This window comes from Ovis canadensis, chromosome 11, assembly GCF_042477335.2.
Source record: "Ovis canadensis isolate MfBH-ARS-UI-01 breed Bighorn chromosome 11, ARS-UI_OviCan_v2, whole genome shotgun sequence".
Classification (NCBI taxonomy): Eukaryota; Metazoa; Chordata; class Mammalia; order Artiodactyla; family Bovidae; genus Ovis; species Ovis canadensis.
Genome location: NC_091255.1, coordinates 55358390 through 55379459, shown reverse-complemented (window position 1 = coordinate 55379459; position 21070 = coordinate 55358390). Strand labels below are relative to the sequence as shown.

The 21070-nt window shown below is 38.3% G+C and overlaps 1 protein-coding gene and 1 pseudogene across 5 annotated transcripts in view; one reads left to right on the top strand and one right to left on the bottom strand.

The window, feature by feature from the left end:
- TLK2 (tousled like kinase 2) overlaps window positions 1–21070 on the bottom strand; it is a 125282-nt gene that overhangs the window by 67716 nt on the left and 36496 nt on the right. For 3 of the 5 annotated variants that reach the window (XM_069541689.1, XM_069541688.1, XM_069541690.1), the window contains exons 3-5: window positions 8275–8346; window positions 7274–7343; window positions 6224–6267 (exon numbers count right to left, since the gene is read on the bottom strand). In XM_069541689.1, coding sequence (XP_069397790.1) covers window positions 6224–6267; window positions 7274–7343; window positions 8275–8346 — 186 coding nt within the window. Of the gene's footprint in view, window positions 1–5405; window positions 5502–6223; window positions 6268–7273; window positions 7344–8274; window positions 8347–21070 lie in introns of all 5 variants that reach the window. The other 2 variants (XM_069541686.1, XM_069541687.1) reach the window with 1 other exon arrangement.
- LOC138414378 (large ribosomal subunit protein uL29 pseudogene) lies at window positions 18733–19116 on the top strand (annotated as a pseudogene).

The following is a 21070-nucleotide window of genomic DNA, read 5'->3' as shown; positions in this document are numbered from 1 at the left end:
CAAATTACATGGAAGAGAAATAAAAGGATGTCTCACAGCAAAACTGCACAACACCACAAAGTAAAGTAGCCTGGGGTTGGGGGGAGAAGGGTAGGTGTGGGTAGGGGAAGCAGAGTAGTTTCTTTCAAAGAAATAACAGGTAAATGAAAACTATTTTCTCAGTTGTAACAAGGGGAACCAAAAAAATGCTAACGATATACCTAACTGTGTGTGGGGGGAAAAAAAACAATCTAGATACATACACAGCATAAATATCTTTCAAGAATAAGGGCAAAATAAAGTTATTTCAGCAAACAAAAACCTAGAGAGTTAACCCCCAGCAGATAAATACTGTATTAAGGACTATGGAAGGCAGAAGTGGTCCACTCTTTCACTTCCACTTCTTCCCTAAAGTGGAAGGTGTGATATGTAAAAAGGGAAGAAGTACAAAGAAAGAGGTAAATAAGTACATAGACAAATCTAAATGAACACTGACAGCATAATAATGTTCTGTGAGAGATATATATATATATATTTTAAGGCAAAATATAAACCTATACCACCACCACCAAGGCAGTAGCACAGAAATGGAATCAAAGTTATCATGTAACTAGGCTACTGTTAACATCAAACTCTGGCACATTAAAGACACCTGTGGTAACTTCTAAGAGAAACACCACACAGGATCTACCTACTAGTGGAGGAGAAAAGCATGAAATCATTTTTGAATACAAATGAAAACAAGAATTGAAGGAAACAGTAACATAGAACAGGCAAGAAATAGGCAACAACAGATGCATTAAAAGCCAGAATATTTAAAACCAACATAAGGATTGTTTATTAATGTAAACAGAATAAATACTGAAGTTTAAAAAAGATTTTTTTTTTTGACCATGCCACACAGCTTGCAGGATCTTAATTCCCCAACCAGGGATCAAACCTAGGCCCCAGCAGTGAAAGTGCTGACTCCTAACCACTGGATCACTAGGTAATTCCCTTAAAAAAGATTTTAGACTGAATAAAGAAAAAAATTTCAACTATGTATTTGTCAGATATACTGAAAACATAATAAATGAAAAGCTGACAATATAAAAACAGAAATATTTACACTAGGCAGTGGTTTGAATATACTAATATCAGATAAACTGCATTAAGAGCAAAAAGTATCAGGAGAAATAGAGAGAATCACTTAGTAATACATAAAGCAAAAATATAAATACAGGAAGAAACAAAGTAGACCCATAATCATGACAGTCATGATTACCTCTCTTAGTAATTGACAGAACAAACAGCAAAAAGTCAGAATACAGAAGATTTAAACATGGTGATTAAATGCCATGATTAACAAAACTGTCATAATGACAACACTATAAAGAAAAGCAAATGATAATCACAAAAATTAGAACAGTGGTTGTTTCTAGAGTATTGGGAGGGAGTTGTGATCAGGGAAGGTTTCCAGGGTGCTGGAAATATTTTACTTTCTGACCTAAGTAATGATTAATGGAGTTAACTTCATAATGACTGCCTGGAAATATTTTTTTATGAAGGACCAGACGGAAATATTTTAGGCTTTCCAGGCAACATAACTCTGTGACATATTCTTCTTTGTCTCTACAACTCAAAAAATCTAAAAATCATTCTCGGCCTGACAGTTGTAGGCTGTAGTTTACCAACTCCTGAACTCACAGGCTCAGAGTTTGTGTACTTTTCTCTATTTAACAAAAAATTTAGAAGAATCACTTAGGAGGGGAAAAAGCTAAAATAATTCTTTATCTGTTCTTCTATTCTTCTCTTTCAACAAATAGTCTTGAGTTCCCACTGTGTACCCAACACTGTTTTGGGTGTTAGAGACTAAACACGGAACAAGATCTCTCTTCTATGTCAAGGAGTGAGGGAAATAGTTAAAGTGATTACACCTTTATGTAACAAGCAGTGTAAGAGATGGAAATAGTAGTAAATAAAACAAAGGTCCAGTTCTCTTGGGATTAACATTCTGGTGGAAGATGATGGGCAACAAACTAACTGTATAGTTAAAAATTAAGATATGTAAATTAAATAAAAATAAAATTATGCCACACAATGACAGTGAATGATCTAGAACACACAACATGGATGACTTTCACCAAAGTAATGTTGAATGAAAGAAACTAGACACCAGGGTATATTATATACTGTGTGATTCCTTTTATACACTGTATAAAAACAAAAAAAACCTCATCTATGCTACTATTAGAAGTTAGGACAGTAGCTATCCCCAATTGCAGGGAGGGGGCTAATAAATGGAAGGGAACATAAGGGACTTTCTGGAGGGGCTGGTATTTTGTTTCTTGTACGAGTACAGTTGGTGAACATTCATTAAGCTGTAGATGTACATGTATACTCTTTTATATGTATAAATATGAATCAATAAAAATTTAAATATATATATCAAATTTTAAATACATATGCCAGATAGTAATAACTAAGAATTAGAGCAGGATTAGGGGAAAGAGTTACAAGGTGAGAGGGACTGTTATTCAAAGAAGTTGGCCAGGAGAGACCTCTCTTGACAAGGTCATTTTTGAGCAACAGTCTGATGAAGGACTTGCTCATCACGCTATTCTTGGAAGAAGAAATAGGTACAAAGGCGCTGAAGTAGAGTGCTTCAGAGTGTTTACAGAACTTCCAGGAGGCCAGTGCGGCTTGAGTGGCATGAGGAAGAAGGGGAGCAGATGGAGTCAGATGATGTGGGGAGCAAAGATTATGTAGGAGCTTCTAGACCATGTAAGCCTAGAACAGTCTGGACAAGCCCCTGGCCAGTTCTGAATAGGATCTGACTTAAATTTTTCACAGAATCATTCTGGCTACTTACTATATTGAAAGTAGGTGAGACACAGGCAGAAACAAGGACACTACTTTAGAGACTGATCAGAGAATCAAGTGAACAGAAAAGAGGGTGGATTTGGGTATTTTTTTAAAAGAAAATAGGATTTTGATGGATGAGATATGGGGCATGAAGTTATGATCTGAAAAACTGGACACAGTAAACTGTTACCTACAGGGACAGGGTAGACTGCAAAAAGAGCAATTTGTTGTGCTAGTGGATTTTTTAAAAATTATTTATCTATCTTTTCTGGCTGCTCTGGGTCTTCATCGCTGTATGCAGGCTTCTCATTGAAGCGGCTTCTCTTGCTGCAGAGTACGGGCTCTGGGGTGCGCAGGCTCAGTAGCTGTGGCACGTGGAGTCTTCCCAGACCAGGGATCGAACCCATGGTCCCTGCACTGGCAGGCAGATTCCCAACCACTGGACCACCAGGGAAGTCCTACTTCCCTGGGAAAGATGTTTTTTTAAGCTACTCATTTAGTTATATAAACAGAAATGGCAAGGAGAGGTGCACATGTAATTTTCAGGGAAATCAATGCCCAAGTAAAGGGCTTGCCAGTTCATGCATCCTAAAAGGCAGATATGGATAAGAATACAAGTAACCTGGTAGAGCTGGCAGAGGCACATGGGAAAGTTCTCTTTTGATTGCTTCTATTTTCCTAGTAAAATAAAAAAGTAAAGTCATCAGTTGAGAGAGTAGAGAGGAAGGAATTGCTGCTGGAAGATTGCAGGAAATGACAAAAATACGAAATATTCATCTAGGAGGGTGAATTAACTATGGAAATATAATAGGACTGGCAGCAACTCAGAGGCTCATGAGGTTGGTGGTCACGAACTTAAAGTGAGATCAGCCAGCATGGGTATATGTGCTTTCCTCTAACCAGGCTGAACTGCTTAGATACAGGCAAGGAAAAAGTGGAAAATTAGATTTAATCAGGGCTGAGTTTTTTTCAGGCAAGTATAATGGAGAGAGTGGGGAAAGGGAATCGAAGGATACACACAAATCAGTTGATTGTAACAATGAAGCACAGAATCTAAGATAGGAGGATAAAATGCAATGGAAAAAGGAAATTAAGGTTGGTTTCTATTTTAACAACCAAGACATACTTAGACTTGCACGATCATGAGGCCCAGCCACCATGCCCAGAGGTGGCAGGACTGTCAGTGGATCACTTGAGTACCTCTCTCTTGTCTTCACTTAAGACCTGACTTAAATGGACACATGATAGATGGGTGGTCACATTACTGAAAACCAAATGAAAAAAAAAAACCTTTTTCAGGCAGAAAAGAGTAGTAAGACAACAAAATTCTACAAATCATATTTGTCCCAAATAGATCATTCTGCAATCCCATTTAACATTTTAAAACATGTAACTGGTTTAAAACAATAAAAATACAGATCTAAGTCTCCTCAAAAGTTAGCTAACAAACCTCAACCTAACATATCTACACATTGAACATTTACAATATTTTTAAATATGGCAATGATGACAAAGTAATAGAAAAAATTTCAAGCTGAATACATTTTCCTAAGTGCTTTACTAATTATAATCACCCTAATGAACGCATGTTTTCATGAGACAGAAGAGGAAAGAAGGACATTTTTAAATAGTTTAACAATCCAGAGACTTTACTTAAGAAAAAAAAGCAATATTAATCAAGTCTGCTGAGGCAGAGAAAAGCAACTTTCCGAAACAGAGACCTAGGATGAAAACTTCTGGTCTTCCTTTTCCCTAAGATCTCACAGCAATACCTGAGGCATCAAGGGACATAATACACTCTTATGTACAGGGTTCTCATATGGGATCAATAAATCAGCCAAAGGCACTTGAGGGAACTGACATAAAATCCTACATGAGCTGGTTCAGGGATTCTCAACTTTGGCACTAGTACCATTCTGGACTGGATCATTCTTTGTTGTGGGCGCCTATCCTGTGCGTGGCAGGATGTACACCAGCATCCCTGACCTCTTCCCAGCAGATGCCTATGGCATCATTCTACCTACCCTCCAGTTCTGACCAAAAATTACTTCAACATTGCCAAATGTCCCCTGAGGGGATAAACTACCCTGGCCTGAGAACCACTAACTTGGCTGTGATGTTTTTATAGAGTTTCAGATCTCACTCACAGGCAGAGAACAAACCTATCCCAAATCTGTGCAGCATTAGCTTGCTACTACATCACTGAGCAAGCCATACAATTAATTCAAATACCAGGAGCTGATCAAAATTTTTTGAAAGGAATTAAACTACAGGAATATGTATGTCCGGCCAGGATAAAAACCTAATGTTTGGACGGGAACCCCCTTTCTTGATAGAACAATGAGCTGCAGGCCTAGAAGTAATCGATTTATACCAGGAGAACAGGATCAGCTCTTATAAAATGTAAGCTGACTGATACAGATTTGAATCTAAGTTAAGTGATTCACAGGCAATGCTATGAACGTTTCTCCTTAAGACTTCACCCCCCTTGGGTAATTAATGGAAGAGAAACTTTGCTTGAGTGTTCCTGGGCTTCTTGGTCTCCTACAACAGGTGTCACATTTCTCCAGGTGAATGCTTACCGGTAAGGGATTGGATAAGGAATGTTGCGGTGAGGATCGTGCAACTGGTGGAACACTTCTGCCAGGGCTGGTTCCTGGCCCGCTTCCCCCAGCAAACTGGCCAACAGGGAAAAATGGATATGAATAATTCACAACAGTACTATGCTTCAGATAAGGAGAGTAAAAGATTAATACACAAACAGGTCTTAATCATATATGGTCCCTTTAAGTCTACACATTTTATTCTAGAGAAAATGCCATGTAAGTCAAATTCTGCTATCTTTTCAATGAGATTTTAACAAGAAGCTCCAGCAGAAATGTACCAAGATATAAGGAAAACATGGCTAGAAACCTGAAGGTACATATGTTTTGAAAAGACATAAGAGAAGAATGTTTTCCCTTCTTGTCTCAAAATACATGAAGCAGGAATACAGTGTATGTTAGTGTCCCCTTCAGCAACCACTAAGGATAGGCTGGTGAGCTCACTATAGGTTCCACTGGACTACAGGCAGAGGACAAAAGAAGAGTCCAAGTCATTCCACTTCAACCTTTCTAAGACACAAAACCTAGTCTGGCCAAGAAAACAATCACCTCATTTGTGAATTTTTATATCATCACAGACAAGACACATCATGAACAAATTTAAATTTAGGAAGTCAGCAGCTGTTTCCTCTTATAGAGATGGAGCAACATCAGGCTGATGAAGGTGGGGAGGAAGGGGAGGAGAGCACAGTAAAGGCAATATATTCCTTTCTAAAGCTTTAAATGAATGAAAAGATTTAGGTTCTTTTTTTTTTTTTAAGTCACTATAGATTTCTTTTTCCAAAAATTTAACTTACCTCAAAGTAATCACTAATTTTATGTCCCCTAGGAGTGCCTTTCCCTGAAAATAAAACCAAAGTAAGTATAGTTTTTCCAGTAACACAAGTAAACCATCATTTGCTAAAGTGTATTATATATTCAATGACTGCCTATGCTGTTACCAATTCAAATGTCAACTTTACTTTTAACAAATGAGCCAAAATACCTGTTTCCTAAGAACAGAAGACAGTTTCCACCACAAAATAAAACACTGAAATAAGCAGTGAAAGAAAGAACTTTTCATAGCTTGCTTTCCTTTCAGATTCACTATGCTTTCTTTTACAAGAACACTAACAAAGCTTATGCCACAACTGTGAATCAAAATAAAACTAAACTATAAACTATACCCCCAACTGAGAGGATAAAAAAATTCAAAACAAATTCATCAGAACTAAATGATTTATTCTATTTCACAAGTAAATTTATGTGACCTTGTTACTTTGGGAAAATTTTCTCCCACAAAAGTAAAAAATGATTTGCAGATTAAAAGATACAAAATGGGGGGAGGGGCCCTTTCGTTTCTTGGAAGCTCTTCCATTTCATTTATTCTTTCTTTAATTATTTAAACAAATCTGGCATTATGACCATCATACTCACAGATTTATTCCACTGGGCGCCAATTATTCAACTGAGTAACTGACATGGAAGAAGGGTATGTAAAAGGACAGCCACGTACATGCAACCATTTCTGCTTGCCTATTATTAACAAACCACTGATCTAGTGCAAGACATAGTTAAAACTGCTATGCAATCTCTTTTCTGTACAATAAATGCTTATTCTGAAGACAAATCCATGGCGAGAAGACTATTAACTTACAACAGGGAAAACTAGAGTCCCCACAGAACTGACACTGTTTTGTCAAGTGTGTATTGAATGGCAAGTCTATAATAAATAGCCGGATACTCCCTTAAGGAATGCAAATCTCCACTGTTAGGAATCCCTGTACACAAACTAATTAGTGTGAACTGGAAGTTTTATACTAAGTACATAAGAATTTATATTTTTACTGGTGTGAAATTATTACTACCTTGGCTAGTTTCATATGGTTCAGCTTTTCTTTTCCGGTTTCGCTGGTCATTCTGTTTTTTCTCAGGAGTCTGTTAAATACCATATACATCACAATTAGCATTTTGTTAAATTTTTCACGTTATGAAAATTAGAGTGTACATTAAAAATATAAAATTTATAAGGAGAATTAACTGGCTCACAAGTCCTAAACGAGTGTCCTACTCTTAGAGCAGGGTCATAGAAAGAATATAAGATCTGAAATCAAACCATTTATACAATTTTTGGCCAAGTGCTTAAAATATCAGAGCTTTAATTTACTTATCTGTAAATCAGGGTTGCTGCAAAAGCTTAAATGAGCTATTTTATAAAGCACAAATGTAGTACAAGCATCTAGCATAAGGTAGGCTCTCAAATAGCAGCTGTTACAATATTTTTTTCTTTTCGAGGCCATGCCATGCAACTTGTGGGATAGTAGTTCCCTGATCAGGGATTGAAAATCCAGATACCAGCAGTGAAAGCGCTGAGTCCTAATCATTGGACCACCAGGGAATCCCATATTTCTACTTTAAAAGAGCTTAAATCTAAATTTTTTTTCCAAAAAGGAAATATCTGCATGATCAGTCAACTGACTATTCAAAGTCTTATCTAAGTGCAAAGTAAGCGGTTATATATTCAGCTAGGTTATTTGCCTTTAAAAAATAAAAAACTTCAGATTTTGTTACTGTAGTCTTTCAGGCCACAATGACTCACTCTGGTGAAGTACTAAGAAGTGCTAAAATTCCAGGACACCTAGACTAATTCAGCTACAACTGCAAATTTCTACCTTTTCTTCATTACTATGATTACAGTAATAAAAACCCATCAGGGCCACATGGCAACTGTGCAGACACAACGAGCACACAACTCTAAGGGGAATCATTCACACAAACCCTAACAGGACCCGAGTCTGCAGTGCTATGGTTTAACCCAGATCTTCAGTGTGGGAATATGAGCAGTCTTGCGATGGATGTGGCTTCTTACCTCTACTTCTTTATCACTCAAGGACCCCACGCTGCACAAGCTCTGGTTGGAAGACTCACTATTGAGTGGCCCCTGAAAAGAAAAAAACAAAAAGGAATCAAAAGAAACTAAGATGACAGGAAAAATGAGGAAGAAGCCATGTGATTGTGATATCTAGGTCAAGTCAAAGAAACCAAGAAGTAACTGCAACACCTCTGAGCCAACTTGAAAAGAACTCCATCCATCATATAGTAGAGGGCACTCACGTTAAAATTCTCTACCTAATGTTATTTTCATTTCCTTTATAAACTCTGAACTCTTGTGCAAACTTTCCCCTTCTAGAGTACTTCCACATGGAGCAAGTTCATTCTTTAAGGAAAACAAGCAAGGGAAAAACGATTCTCGTGATTCTTGTATCTTACAGTCGCTATCTGAAAGTTATGTTAAGGGTATGCCAAGGGTTCCTCATGAGGGGGTGGTCAGAGACCATAATGAAGCAAACACTTTCTCAAATCATGCTTTAAAGAGACTGCCAGCTCAAAAAACAGTTATAAAAGACTGACCTCTAAGCCTAACAGTGTGAGGATCTCTGCTAGCCTGCTGCTCAGAGAAACTGATGAAAATTATTTTTTAAAACCACCATTCAAAGCCTCTGACAATGGTCCCTAAGGGCAAAGAGCTAAAGAAGAAACAACCATTCAATAAAATCCACGAAAATTTAGCCTGCAAGGTGACAGTCTGTGGTACCTGAACTAAGATCACGCATTTCTTCCCATACCCCACCCTCCCGTCTCAGCAGGATTCCAGACTGCTGCAGGCAAGAGCACAAGCCCCCTCCTTCCCCCAGCTCTCAGTCAAGGGCTTCCTTCCTGAGAGGAGCAGAACTTCAGGCTTCTCATTTCGTCCCCAGCACTCTGTCACTGAAGCTAAGTCCCAGCCAAGTACATCAAAGACAGAAAGCTGCCATCTGCCTAACAATGACTTGTGGAAGGGAGGCTCTGCCTTAGCTTCGTACACTGAGAATACTGAGACTCCAAAAGGCCTCTCGCTCAGCTCATAAGGTAGTGGTTCCACATCACGAGAGACAAGCTGCTTGCTGTGTGCACCCCATCTATACCTCCGCTCCTGGTATTCAGTTCCTAGAGGCTGAATGTCACTCACAGAAAAGTGTTACTCATTGTCCCCACCCCCAACACCAGAACCTGGCTTAGATATTTTGCTGGGGGTAAAACGTTGGAACATACAGTACCAAATCTCTTCCCAAAGGACCTGACTTCATTCTCAACAGAGTGTGGACAAGTTTAAATCTACAGATATTCAATGGAGACTGTGGCAAAAGGCAAGTGGGAAAATAGTTGTGTAATGAAGATACAGCCTAGACTGTAGGTCAGTTAGTTAGAAAGAGAGAACCAAGGAATAAAGCCCCACCAGGGAGAAGTCATCCTGCAGTCAGAACGAATGGCAAACATTCATCAAACAGGTATGATTAAATCAAATCCCTTACAATTATATAGTGGAAGTGAGAAATAGATTCAAGGGATTAGATCTGATAGAGTGCCTGATGAACTGTGGACGGAGGTTCGTGACACTGTACAGGAGACAGGGATCAAGACCATCCCCATGGAAAAGAGATGCAAAAAGGCAAAATGGCTGTCTGAGCAGGCCTTACAAATAGCTGTGAAAAGAAGAGAGGCGAAAAACAAAGGAGAAAAGGAAAGATATACCCATTTGAATGCAAAGTTCCAAAGAATAGCAAGGAGAAAAAGACTTCCTCTGCGATCAGTGCAAAGAAATACAGGAAAACAATAGAATGGGAAAGACAAGATATCTTTAAGAAAATTAGAAATACCAAGGGAACATTTTATGCAAAGACAGGCTCAATAAAGGACAGCAATGGTATGGACCTAACAGAAGCAAAAATTATTAAGAAGAGGTGGCAGGAATACACAGAAGAACTATACAAAAAAGATCTTCAAGACCCAGATAATCACGATGGTGTGATCACTCACCTAGAGCCAGACATCCTGGAATGTGAAGTCAAGTGGGCCTTAGGAAGCATGACTATGAACAAAGCTAGTAAAGGTGATGGAATTCCAGAGGAGCTCTCTCAAATCCTGAAAGATGATGCTGTGAAAGTGCTGCACTCAATATGCCAGCAAATTTGGAAAACTCAGCAGTGGCCACAGGCCTGGAAAAGGTCAGTTTTCATTCCAATCCCAAACAAAGGCAATGCCAAAGAATGCTCAAACTACCGCACAATTGCACTCATCTCACATGCTAGTAAAGTAAAGCTCAAAATTCTCCAAGCCAGGCTTTAACAGTACGTGAACCGTTAACTTCCAGATGTTCAAGCTGGTTTTAGAAAAGGCAGAGAAACCAGAGATCAAATCGCCAACATCTGCTGGATCATCAAAAAAGCAAGAGAGTTCCAGAAAAAAACATCTATTTCTGCTTTATTGACTATGCCAAAGCCTTTGACTGTGTGGATTACCACAAACTGTGGAAAATTCTTAAGGAGATGGGAATACTAGACCACCTGACCTGCCTCTTGAGAAATCTGTATGTAGGTCAGGAAGCAACAGTTAGGACTGGACATGGAACAAGAGACTGGTTCCAAATAGGAAAGGAGTACGTCAAGGCTATATATTGTTACTCTGCTTATTTAACTTATATGCAGAGTACATTATGAGAAACGCTGGGCTGGATGAAGCACAAGCTGGAATCAAGATTGCCGGGAGAAATATCAATAACCTCAGATATGCAGATGACACCACCCTTATGGCAGAAAGCAAACTAAAGAGCCACTTGATGAAAGGAGAGTGAAAAAGTTGGCTTAAAGCTCAACATTCAGAAAAGTAAGATCATGGCATCTGGTCTCATCACTTCAGGGCAAATAGATGGGGAAGCAGCGGACACAGTGGCTGACTTTATTTTTCTGGGATCCAAAATCACTGCAGATGGTAACTGAAGCCATGAAATTAAAAGACGCTTACTTCTTGGGAGGAAAGTTATGACCAACCTAGAGAGAATATTAAAAAGCAGAGACATTACTTTGCCAACAAAGGTCTGTCTAGTCAAGGCTATGGTTTTTCCTGTGGTCATGTCTGGATGTGAGAGCTGCACTATAAAGAAAGCTGAGCACCGAAGAATTGATGCTTTTGAACTGTGGTGTTGGAGAAGACTCTTGAGAGTCCCTTGGACTGCAAAGAGATCCAACCAGGCCATCCCAAAGGAAATTAGTCCTGAATATTCAATGGAAGGACTGATGTTGAAGCTGTAACTCCAATACTTTGGCCACCTGATGCGAAGAGCTGACTCATTTGAAAAGACCCTGACACTGGGAAAGATTGAAGGAGAGAGAAGAAGGGGACGACAGAGGATGAGATGGCTGGATGGCGTCACCAGCTCAAAGGACATCAGTTTGAGGGAACTCCGGGAGTATGTGATGGAGAGGGAGGCCTGGAGTGCTGCAGTCCATAGGGTCGGACACAACTGAGTGACTGAACTGAACTGAACTGAGAGGGGCGCAAGAGAAGAAGTGAACTGACAGAAGAAATAATTAGCAAACTGGAAGACAGGTCAAAAGAGATTATGCAAGCTGAAAAATAAACAAACAATAAAAAGAAAAGAAGAAGAAAAATGAACAGAGCTTCAAAGAAATGTGGAATATTGTTAAGTACATCACCATGTACATAATTGGGATACCCAAAGGAGAGGAGAGCAAGGAAGGAGCAGAAAAAACTTTTTGAAGAAATTGTCTGAAATTTTCTCAGATTATTAAAAAATAATATAATAACTTACTGATACAAGAAGCTTGAAAAACTCCAAGCAGGACAAACACAAAAGGCCTCATAAACAAACATACTATAGGAAAAATATTCGAAGGAAGGTAAAGAAAAAGAGAAAATCTTAAAAGCAGAAATGTAACACATTACTTACAAGGGAATCCAAGTAAGATTAACAGCTGATTTCTGAGCAAAAACAATCAAAGCCAAAAGGCAGCAGGATAATATATTCAAAGTGCGAGTTTGGAGGCAGGGAGTGTTGGGTCAACCAGCACTCATACATTGAGCCAAGTGTTCTTCCAAAATGAAAGCAAAGGAAGGAGTTCTTAGATAAATAAAAAAGAAACTTCATCAACCCAACAAAAGGGCAACTACAAACAAACCCTACAGTTCACATCATAATTAGCAGTTAAACACTGAAAGCTTTCTCCTAAGACCCAAAACAAGGCAAGGATGTTTGTTCTCACCCACATATTCAACACTATACTAGAAGTTCTAGGCAGGCAATTATACCTCCCCCCCCAAAAAAGTAATAATAATAATAAAAATAAATAAGGCATTCAGATTGAAAAGGAAGAATTAAAACTATGCTATTCCCAGAAGATATACTATAAAACCAAAAAGGATCCACTAAAATACTACCTAAACCAACAAGCTCATAAAGATTGTAGGATACAAGATCAATATACAAAAATCTGTTTTACAATTTATATAATCCTGCAATGAATAATTTGAAATGAAATTAAGAAAACAATTCACATTAGCATCAAAGAGAATAAACTACCTAGATATAAACAAAAGAAATAAAAACATACTCTAAAAACTACCTAAAAAACTACTGCAAGAAATTAAAAATCTAAATAAATGAAAAAACATCCCATGTTCATGAACTGGAATACTTAACACTGTCAGGATAGCAGTTCTCTCTCAGCTGATCTACAGATTCAATGGAATCCCCAGTAGAAATCCAGCTGACTTCTTTGTAGAAACTGACAAGCTGATTCTAAAATTCATAGAGAATGGGGACTTTCTGGGAAGTCCAGTAGTTAAGACTCCATACTTCCACTACAAGGGACACAGATTCCACCCCTGGTCAGGGAACTAAGATTCTACATGCTGTGTTGTGTGGCTCCCACCCTCAAAAAAAAAAAAAAAAAAAAAAAAAGGAATTATAAAGGACCAAAAGAACCCTGAAAAAGAAGGTGACTTTTTCCTGACTTCCAAGACTTACTACAAACGAAACTAATCAAGACAGTGTAGCACTGACATAAAGATGGACCAATGGAAAAGAACTGAGAGCTCAGAGAGAAATCCATAATCTATGGTCAAATGATTATTGACAAAGGCGCCAACACCATTCAATAGGGGAAAGAATAGCCCTTTGAAGAAAGGGTGCTGAGACAACTGGATAGCCACAGGCAAAACAATGAGGATAAACTCCTACTTCACACCATATAAAAATTAACTCAAAATGGTTCAAGAACTGAAACCAGTAGCTAAAACCACACAATTCTTAGATGAAAGGGGTAAATCTTCACAACCTCAACTGAGCAAAGAATTCTTAGACATGACACTTAAAGTGCCAACAACAAAAGAAAAAAAAAGATAAATTAGACTTTTTAAAAATTAAAAATGTTTGTGGGGCTTCCCAAGTGGCACTAGTGGTAAAGAACCCGCCTGCTGACTCCAGTATTCTTGCCTGGAGAATTTCATGGACAGCGGAGCCCGGTGGGTTACAGTCCACAGGGTCACAAAGAGTCAGACACGACTGAAGGGGCTGAGCACACATGGTTGAAAGGACACTATTAACAAAGACAACCTACAAGATGGAAGATATTTGCAAATCATATATTTGAAAAGGTACTGGCATGCTATATAAAGAACTCTTATAGTTCAGAAATAAAGACAGATAATCCAATATAAAATGGGCAAAAGGTCTAAACAGACATTTCTCCAAAGATGAGATACAAATGACCAATAAGCACATGAAGAGAAGCTCAACATCATTAGCCAATGGGGAAATAAAAATCAAAACCAAAATGTGGTACCCCTTCACACCTACCAGGATGGATAGATTCACAAGGACAATAAGAAGTGCTGGCAATAATATGGAGAAACTGGAACCCACAAACAATGCTGGTAGCAACATAAAATGGTGCAGTTGCTTTCAAAAGCAGTTGGGCAGTTACTCAATTAAACACAGTTACATATGACCCAGAATGCTACGCCTAGAAACATATTGAAGAGAAATAAAAACATGTACACCCACAGACTTGGACACAAATTTTCACAGCAGCATTACTGACAAAAGTCAAAAGGTGAAAACAATCCAGATATCCATCAACTAATAAATGGATACATGAAATATGATATATCCATACAATGGAATATTATTTGACCATAAAATGGAATCCAGAACTGATACATGCTACAGTATAAATGAACCTTGGAAACATTTTGCTGAGTTAAAGAAGCCAGTTACAACAGACCAAATATCAAATGATTCTACTCATGTGAAAACTCAGAACAGGGACATCTAAGACAGAAAGCAAAGCATAGTTGCTTAGGGGAAGGGTTGAGGGACATAGGGTGCTATCTAAAGGGTATGGGATTTCTTTTTGAGGTGATAAAAATATTCTAAAGCTGACTTTGTTGATGGTTGTACTTATCTCTAAATATATTAAAAACCAATGAACTCTGCAATTTAAATGGGTGAACTGTATGGCATATGAATAACATCTCAATAAGGCTATATAAAAAAATAAGTTACTAGGCTTAGAGTCAATTTACATTCATTTCAGGGTATTCTTTTCACTGTATCCTTAAAGTATTATTTTTAAATTGTAATCAACACAATATATCAGAGAGCTTCATAGTGAGATGCTTGTAAAACTGCAAAGAAAAAAAAAATAAAGGGAAACTAGGAAGAAGAAATAAAACCAAGTATTCCCAGTGACATAAATCAATCAAGGACTTATTCCTTTAATGATATAATAGTGTTCCATGATGTTTTATAAAAGCTTTACATAATAATTTAAATTGAATCTTTCTATGCCTAAATGTTAAAAATATTCTGTTTATGAATTATCTTTATTGTAACTTTCAAGAAGTATTTTACGTCCCTTGGATAGTAATAAAATCATATACTATTAACATTATTTTAACCATTCATTTTACCCACCAACTATCTCTCACTTTCAAAAGGCAATGGCAAATGGGTTGAATATAGGCAAAAGAGAACTGAAGAACATGTTTTTTTTTGTTTTTTAGCAATTATGATATGAACTGTAAAGTGTATGTAACAGTGGTGTACACTGTAGTGTTTGAAATGTCAAAGCAATAGGCACAAGGATCCTTGTGGTTCCTGGAGTATGTGCAGCTACCCAAAAGAAAAACAGGATTAAGAATCATTAAATCCTCCCTTTCCTTGTTCTTTTCTAAAGCACAGCATCCTAAATTATTATAAAATCATTAGAGTAAATTTAATTAGCAGGGATAAATGACACACATTCCCTGTTCTAAAACAGCTTACTGTCTAGTAAGAGAGCTAACCAAAGGCTTTCAAGCAAACAATGTTATCTTTCAAAAATGTAGCTATCATTAAAAAGCAACAAAAAAGGCAGGAAAAAACTGAACTAAACTAGAGAAGGATAAAAAGGCATGACAAAATTCAATGTATGATCCTTGATTTGACCATGGATTGTAAAACAAAGCAAAAGCAAAACCAAATAAAGGACATTATTGGGACAAAAGCAGAAGTTGAATATGGACTATATAATGGATAATTAAGTTCCAATCTATTATTATCTGCCCCTCAATTGTAAACTCTCTCATTTGTTGTTATCTTTTTACTAAGGTGCTTTACGAGTTTTGTGTGAGTACAAAAACCGCTTTGAGGGCATCCTCCACATTCAGGGGTTAAGGAGCAATCAATCCCAAGGGAATTTTAATGGTCACCTCTGCTAATGCCTTACAACATTCACCAGTTCTAAATATATTAATACATTAGTTTTCTGGCCCAGGATTTCCACACAAAGCTGGAGTTTCCATTTCTTGTGGCTTTTAACAGCCACAAGCCAAAGTTAAACAGTTCTCTTCCATCCTATGTCCTGGACTGGTGGACAGTTTTATTAGTCCTAATTCAAAGACAAGTATGCCCCTTCCCAATCCCCAGCTTTAGACAGTTCCAGTTCAAGCCTCTGGCCTCAATTATTATCCCTAGGGAAACACTAAGCCTAAAGACATAAAAGCTCATGGGCTACTAAAGTTTAACTCTTTCACCACTGTGACATCTTTGTCTTCATCTCCCAAGTTAGAATAACTAGGATTCAATTTTTCCTATTTTTCTCATACTGCTGACATTCAGGAATTATATAATTTTCATATATTTCATTTAGCCAATTACTGAGTTGTTATTCATCCTAATCATCTGTTTGTTCCTCTTGACTTCCTTATCTAGATATAAATCATAGTAGTTATAAATAATAAGTTTATGTATTCCTGGTGGCTCAGAGGGTAAAGCGTCTGCATGCAATGCAGGAGACCTGAGTTTGATCCCTGGGTTGGGAAGATCCCTTGGAGAAGGGAACAGCTACCCACTCCAGTATTCTTGTCTGGAAAAATCCCATGGACGGAGAAGCCTGGTAGCCACAGTCCATGGGGTTGCAAAGAGTCGGACATGACTGAGCAACTTCACTTTCACTTTTCCACAATTTATACCTCTTGTTTCTCAGTTTACTGCTTTGAATAAAACAACATAAATAATCACCATAAAGAACACTGTTGGGCTTCCCTGGTGGCACAATGGTAAAGAATCCACCCACCAATGCAGGAGACACAGGTTTGGTCAATGATCCAGCAAGATCTCACGCCGAAGAGCAACTGAGCCTGTGCACCACAACTATTGAGCCTATACTCTAGAGCTTGGGAGCCACAACTACTGACCCCACATGCTGCAACTATTGAAGCCCACATGCCTTAGAGACTGTGTTCCACAAGAGAAGACAATGCAACAAGAAGGCCATGCACCACAACTAGAAAGTAGCCCCTGCACACTGCAACTAGAGGAAAGCCCTCAGCAACGAAGACCCAGCACAGCCAGCAATAAATAAACAATAAAATGAAATTATAGTTTTAAATAATCACTGTCGCGTCCTTCTTTTTCAAAGTAACTCCTCTAGTGCTTTACCATTAAAAACTGTAATAAGACTGCAAAGAACCAAACAGTCTTGTAAAAGATAAAGTTGGAGGTAACCCAAACCCACTTATTACAAAGCGACAGTAATCAAAACAGTACGGCACTGGCATAAAGACAGACACAGACGAAAGATACACAATGCTCTTGGACTGGAGAATCAATATTGTCAAAATGAACACATGACCCAAGGCAATCTACAAATTCAAAGAAATCCCTATCAAATTACCAATAGCATTTTTCACAGAACTAGAACAAAAGAAACCTAAAATTTATATGGAAACACAAAAGACTCCAAATAGCCAAACCAATCCTGAGAAAGAAAAATAGAACTTGAAGAATCAGACTCCTTGACTTCAGACTATACTACAAAGCTACAATAATCAAAGCAGTATGGTACTGAACCTTCCTGGTAGTCCAGTGGTTAAGACTCTGCACTTGCAATGCAGGGGCTACAGGTTTGATCTCTGGTCAGGGAACTAAGACCTCCCATGCCATGTTGTATGGCTAAAAAACAGCATGGCACTGGCCCAAAGACAGAAAAACAGATCAACACAACAGGATAGAAAGCCCAGAAATAAACTCATACACCTATGGTCAACTAATCTACAACAAAGGAGGCAAGAAAAATATACAATGGAGAAAGACAGTCTCTTCAATAAATGGTACTGGAAAAACTGGACAGCTACATATAAAAAATGAAATCAGAACATCGCTAACACCATAAACAAAATAAACTCGAAATGGATCAAACACTTAAATGTAAGGCTTAACACCATAAAACTCTTAGAGGAAAACATAGCCAGAATATTCTGACATAAACTGCAGCAATATGTTTCTTGATTCACCTGCTAGAATAATGAAAAAAAAAAAAGGGGGGGACCTAATTAAACTTGAAAGCTTCTGCACAGCAAAAGAAACCATAAAGAAAATGAAGACAACTCACAGAATGGAAGAAAATACTTGCAAACAACCGACCAACACGCAGCCGTATGTTTAAAAAAAAAAAAGACAGCAATTAAAAAATGGGCAGAAGATCTAAACATTTCTCCAAAGAAGACATATAAGACTTCCCTCATAATCCAGTGGTTAAAAATCTGCCTGCCAGTACAAAGAACACAGGTTTGTATCTTCCCTGGTCCAGGAGGATTCCACGTGCCATGGGGCAACTAAGTCTGTGCACCATGAATACTGAAGCCTGCGTGCCCTGGAGCCCATGCTCTCTAACAAGGGAAGCCACTGCCATGAGAAGCCTGGGCACTGCAACTGGAGAGCAGCCCCTGCTTGTTCCAAGTGGCGAGAACCTGAGGCCAGCAACAATGACCCAGCACAGGTAAAGAAAAAAGACACAGAGATGGCCATTAAAAAGTACATTAAAAGATTCTCAATCAGAGAAATGCAAATCAAAACTATAATGAGGTATCACTTCATGACTGTTAGAAAGCCTATCATCAAAAAGTCAACAAACAGGAGAAGGCAGTGGAGGCAGACTATACAGCCATGGCCAAGATTAAGGCTTGAGACCTTCGCGGCAAGAAGAAGGAGCTGCTGAAACAGCTGGAAGACCTGAAGGTGGAGCTGTCCCAGCTGCACGTGGCCAAAGTGACAGGCGGCGCAGCTTCCAAACTCTCGAAGATCTGAGTGGTTCGTAAATCCATTGTCTGTGTACTGACCGTCATTAACCAGACTCAGAAAGAGAACCTCAGGAAATTCTATAAGGGCAAGAAGTACAAGCCCCTGGATCTGCAGCCCAAAAAAACACGTGCCATGCGCCGCCGGCTCAACAAGCATGAAGAGAACCTGAAGACCAAGAAGCAGCAGCGGAAGGACCAGCTGTACCCACTCTGGAGGTACGCAGTTAAGACTTGAGCATCCAGCTGTCAATAAAACAGACCACTGGCTGGCAAAAAAAAAAAAAAAAAAAGTCAACAAACAATAAATGCTGGAGAGGCTGTGGAAAAAAGGGAACTCTCCTACACTGTTGATGGGAATGTAAACTGGTACACCACTATAGAGCAGTATAGAGATGCCTTGAAAAACTAAATATAAGACCTACTATATAATCAAGAAATCCCATCCCTGGGCACATACCAGGAGAAAATCATAATTTGAAAAGATACATGCACCCCAATGTTCAGTGCAGCACTATTTACAATAACCAAGATGTGGAAGCAACCTAAATGTCCACTGACAGTTTAATGGATAAAGATGATGTGTTATTTATACACAATGGAATACTACCCAGCCACAAAGAGATGAAACAATGCCATTTGCAGGACATGGATGACCTAGAGATTATCAAGTGAAGTCAGTGAGACAGAGAAAGATAAATATCATATGATCTCTCTCATTATACGGAATCTTAAAAAATGATATAATCTTTATTTACAAAAAAAATTTTTATGTGCTATTGAAATAACTAACACGTGTATACTTCTATGGGCTGAGTATTCTATATTAGCACATTTGATTCTCACAAGTGAAAAATAGACCCAAAGAAAACATGTAGGAGGAGAGAAAAGGGAGAAAGTCATCGGAACCCAAGACTAGGTGAAGAGGTCTTACACTAAAAGCTTGATCCATAAAAGGAAACATTAACAAATGGAACCTTACCAAAATTAAAAACTTTTACTCAGCAAAAGATCCCACCAATAAGATGAAGAGACAAATCACAGACACATTAGCTCCAGAAAATGTTCATGCAAAAACCTGTACACTCATGTTCACTGTGGCTTTATTGGTAATAACCAAAAAACTAGAAACAAACCAAATAGCCTTTATATTGTGATATATCCACACCATGGAGTACTCCTCAACAATAAAGAGGGATGAGCTATTTATATATGCAACAACTTTGATGGGCTCCAAGGAAATTATGCCAAGTAAAAAAGGCTAATCTCAAAAAGTTATATACTACATGATATACATATATATATGTAAGAAACACATACAATTCTTGAAATGATAGTATTTATAGAGATGAAAAGCAGATGAATGGATGTCAGGAGTTAGGGTTTCGAGGGAAGGAATGCGGTGGCTACAAAGGAGTGGGAGAGAGTTCTGAGATGGGGCAGTGCTGCATCGTGCCTGGAATGGTGGATTAGTAAGCTACACAAGCAGTAAAACGTCACAGAAGCACCTGTACACACAGACACAAGAGATGCGCGCACAACAAGAAATCTCAATGAGCTCTGCGGAATTCCCCAATGTCAACTTCTTGGTTTCAATACTGCACTATAATTACATAAGTTGTTCATACTAGGGGAGAAAAGGGGTACATGGAACCTCCTTGTACATTTTTTTTTGCAAGTTTCTTTGAATCTGTAAGTACTGTTGAGCTTTTTAATGAATGATTATTTTTAGTATTTATGTGTGTTATATAACTACTTGCTGTGGTTAAGCAACAATGGTAAACAACACTTGGGCAGAGCTTGCTACATGGTCAGATACTCTGTATTAGTGCATTTAACCCTCCTAGAAATCTCTTATGGGCTCAACTGTGGCCTCCTTAAATCTATATACTCAAGTCCTAACCCCAAAACCTCAGAATGTATTTGGAGACATGACCTTTGAAGAGGTAATTAAGCTAAAATGTGTCAGTAGGCTGGATACTAATCCAAAATGACTGATGTCCTTATACAAAGTGGAAATTTGGGCACAGAAACACCGGACATGCAAGCTCAGAAGAAAGACCACATAAAGACACAATGACAAAGGGGGCCATCTGCAAACCAAGGAGAGAAAGCCTCAAAGGAACCAATCCTATTGACACCTTGATCTTGAACTTCTATCCTCTAGCGTTTGTGAGAAAATAAATTTCTCTTGTTTAAGCCACTCA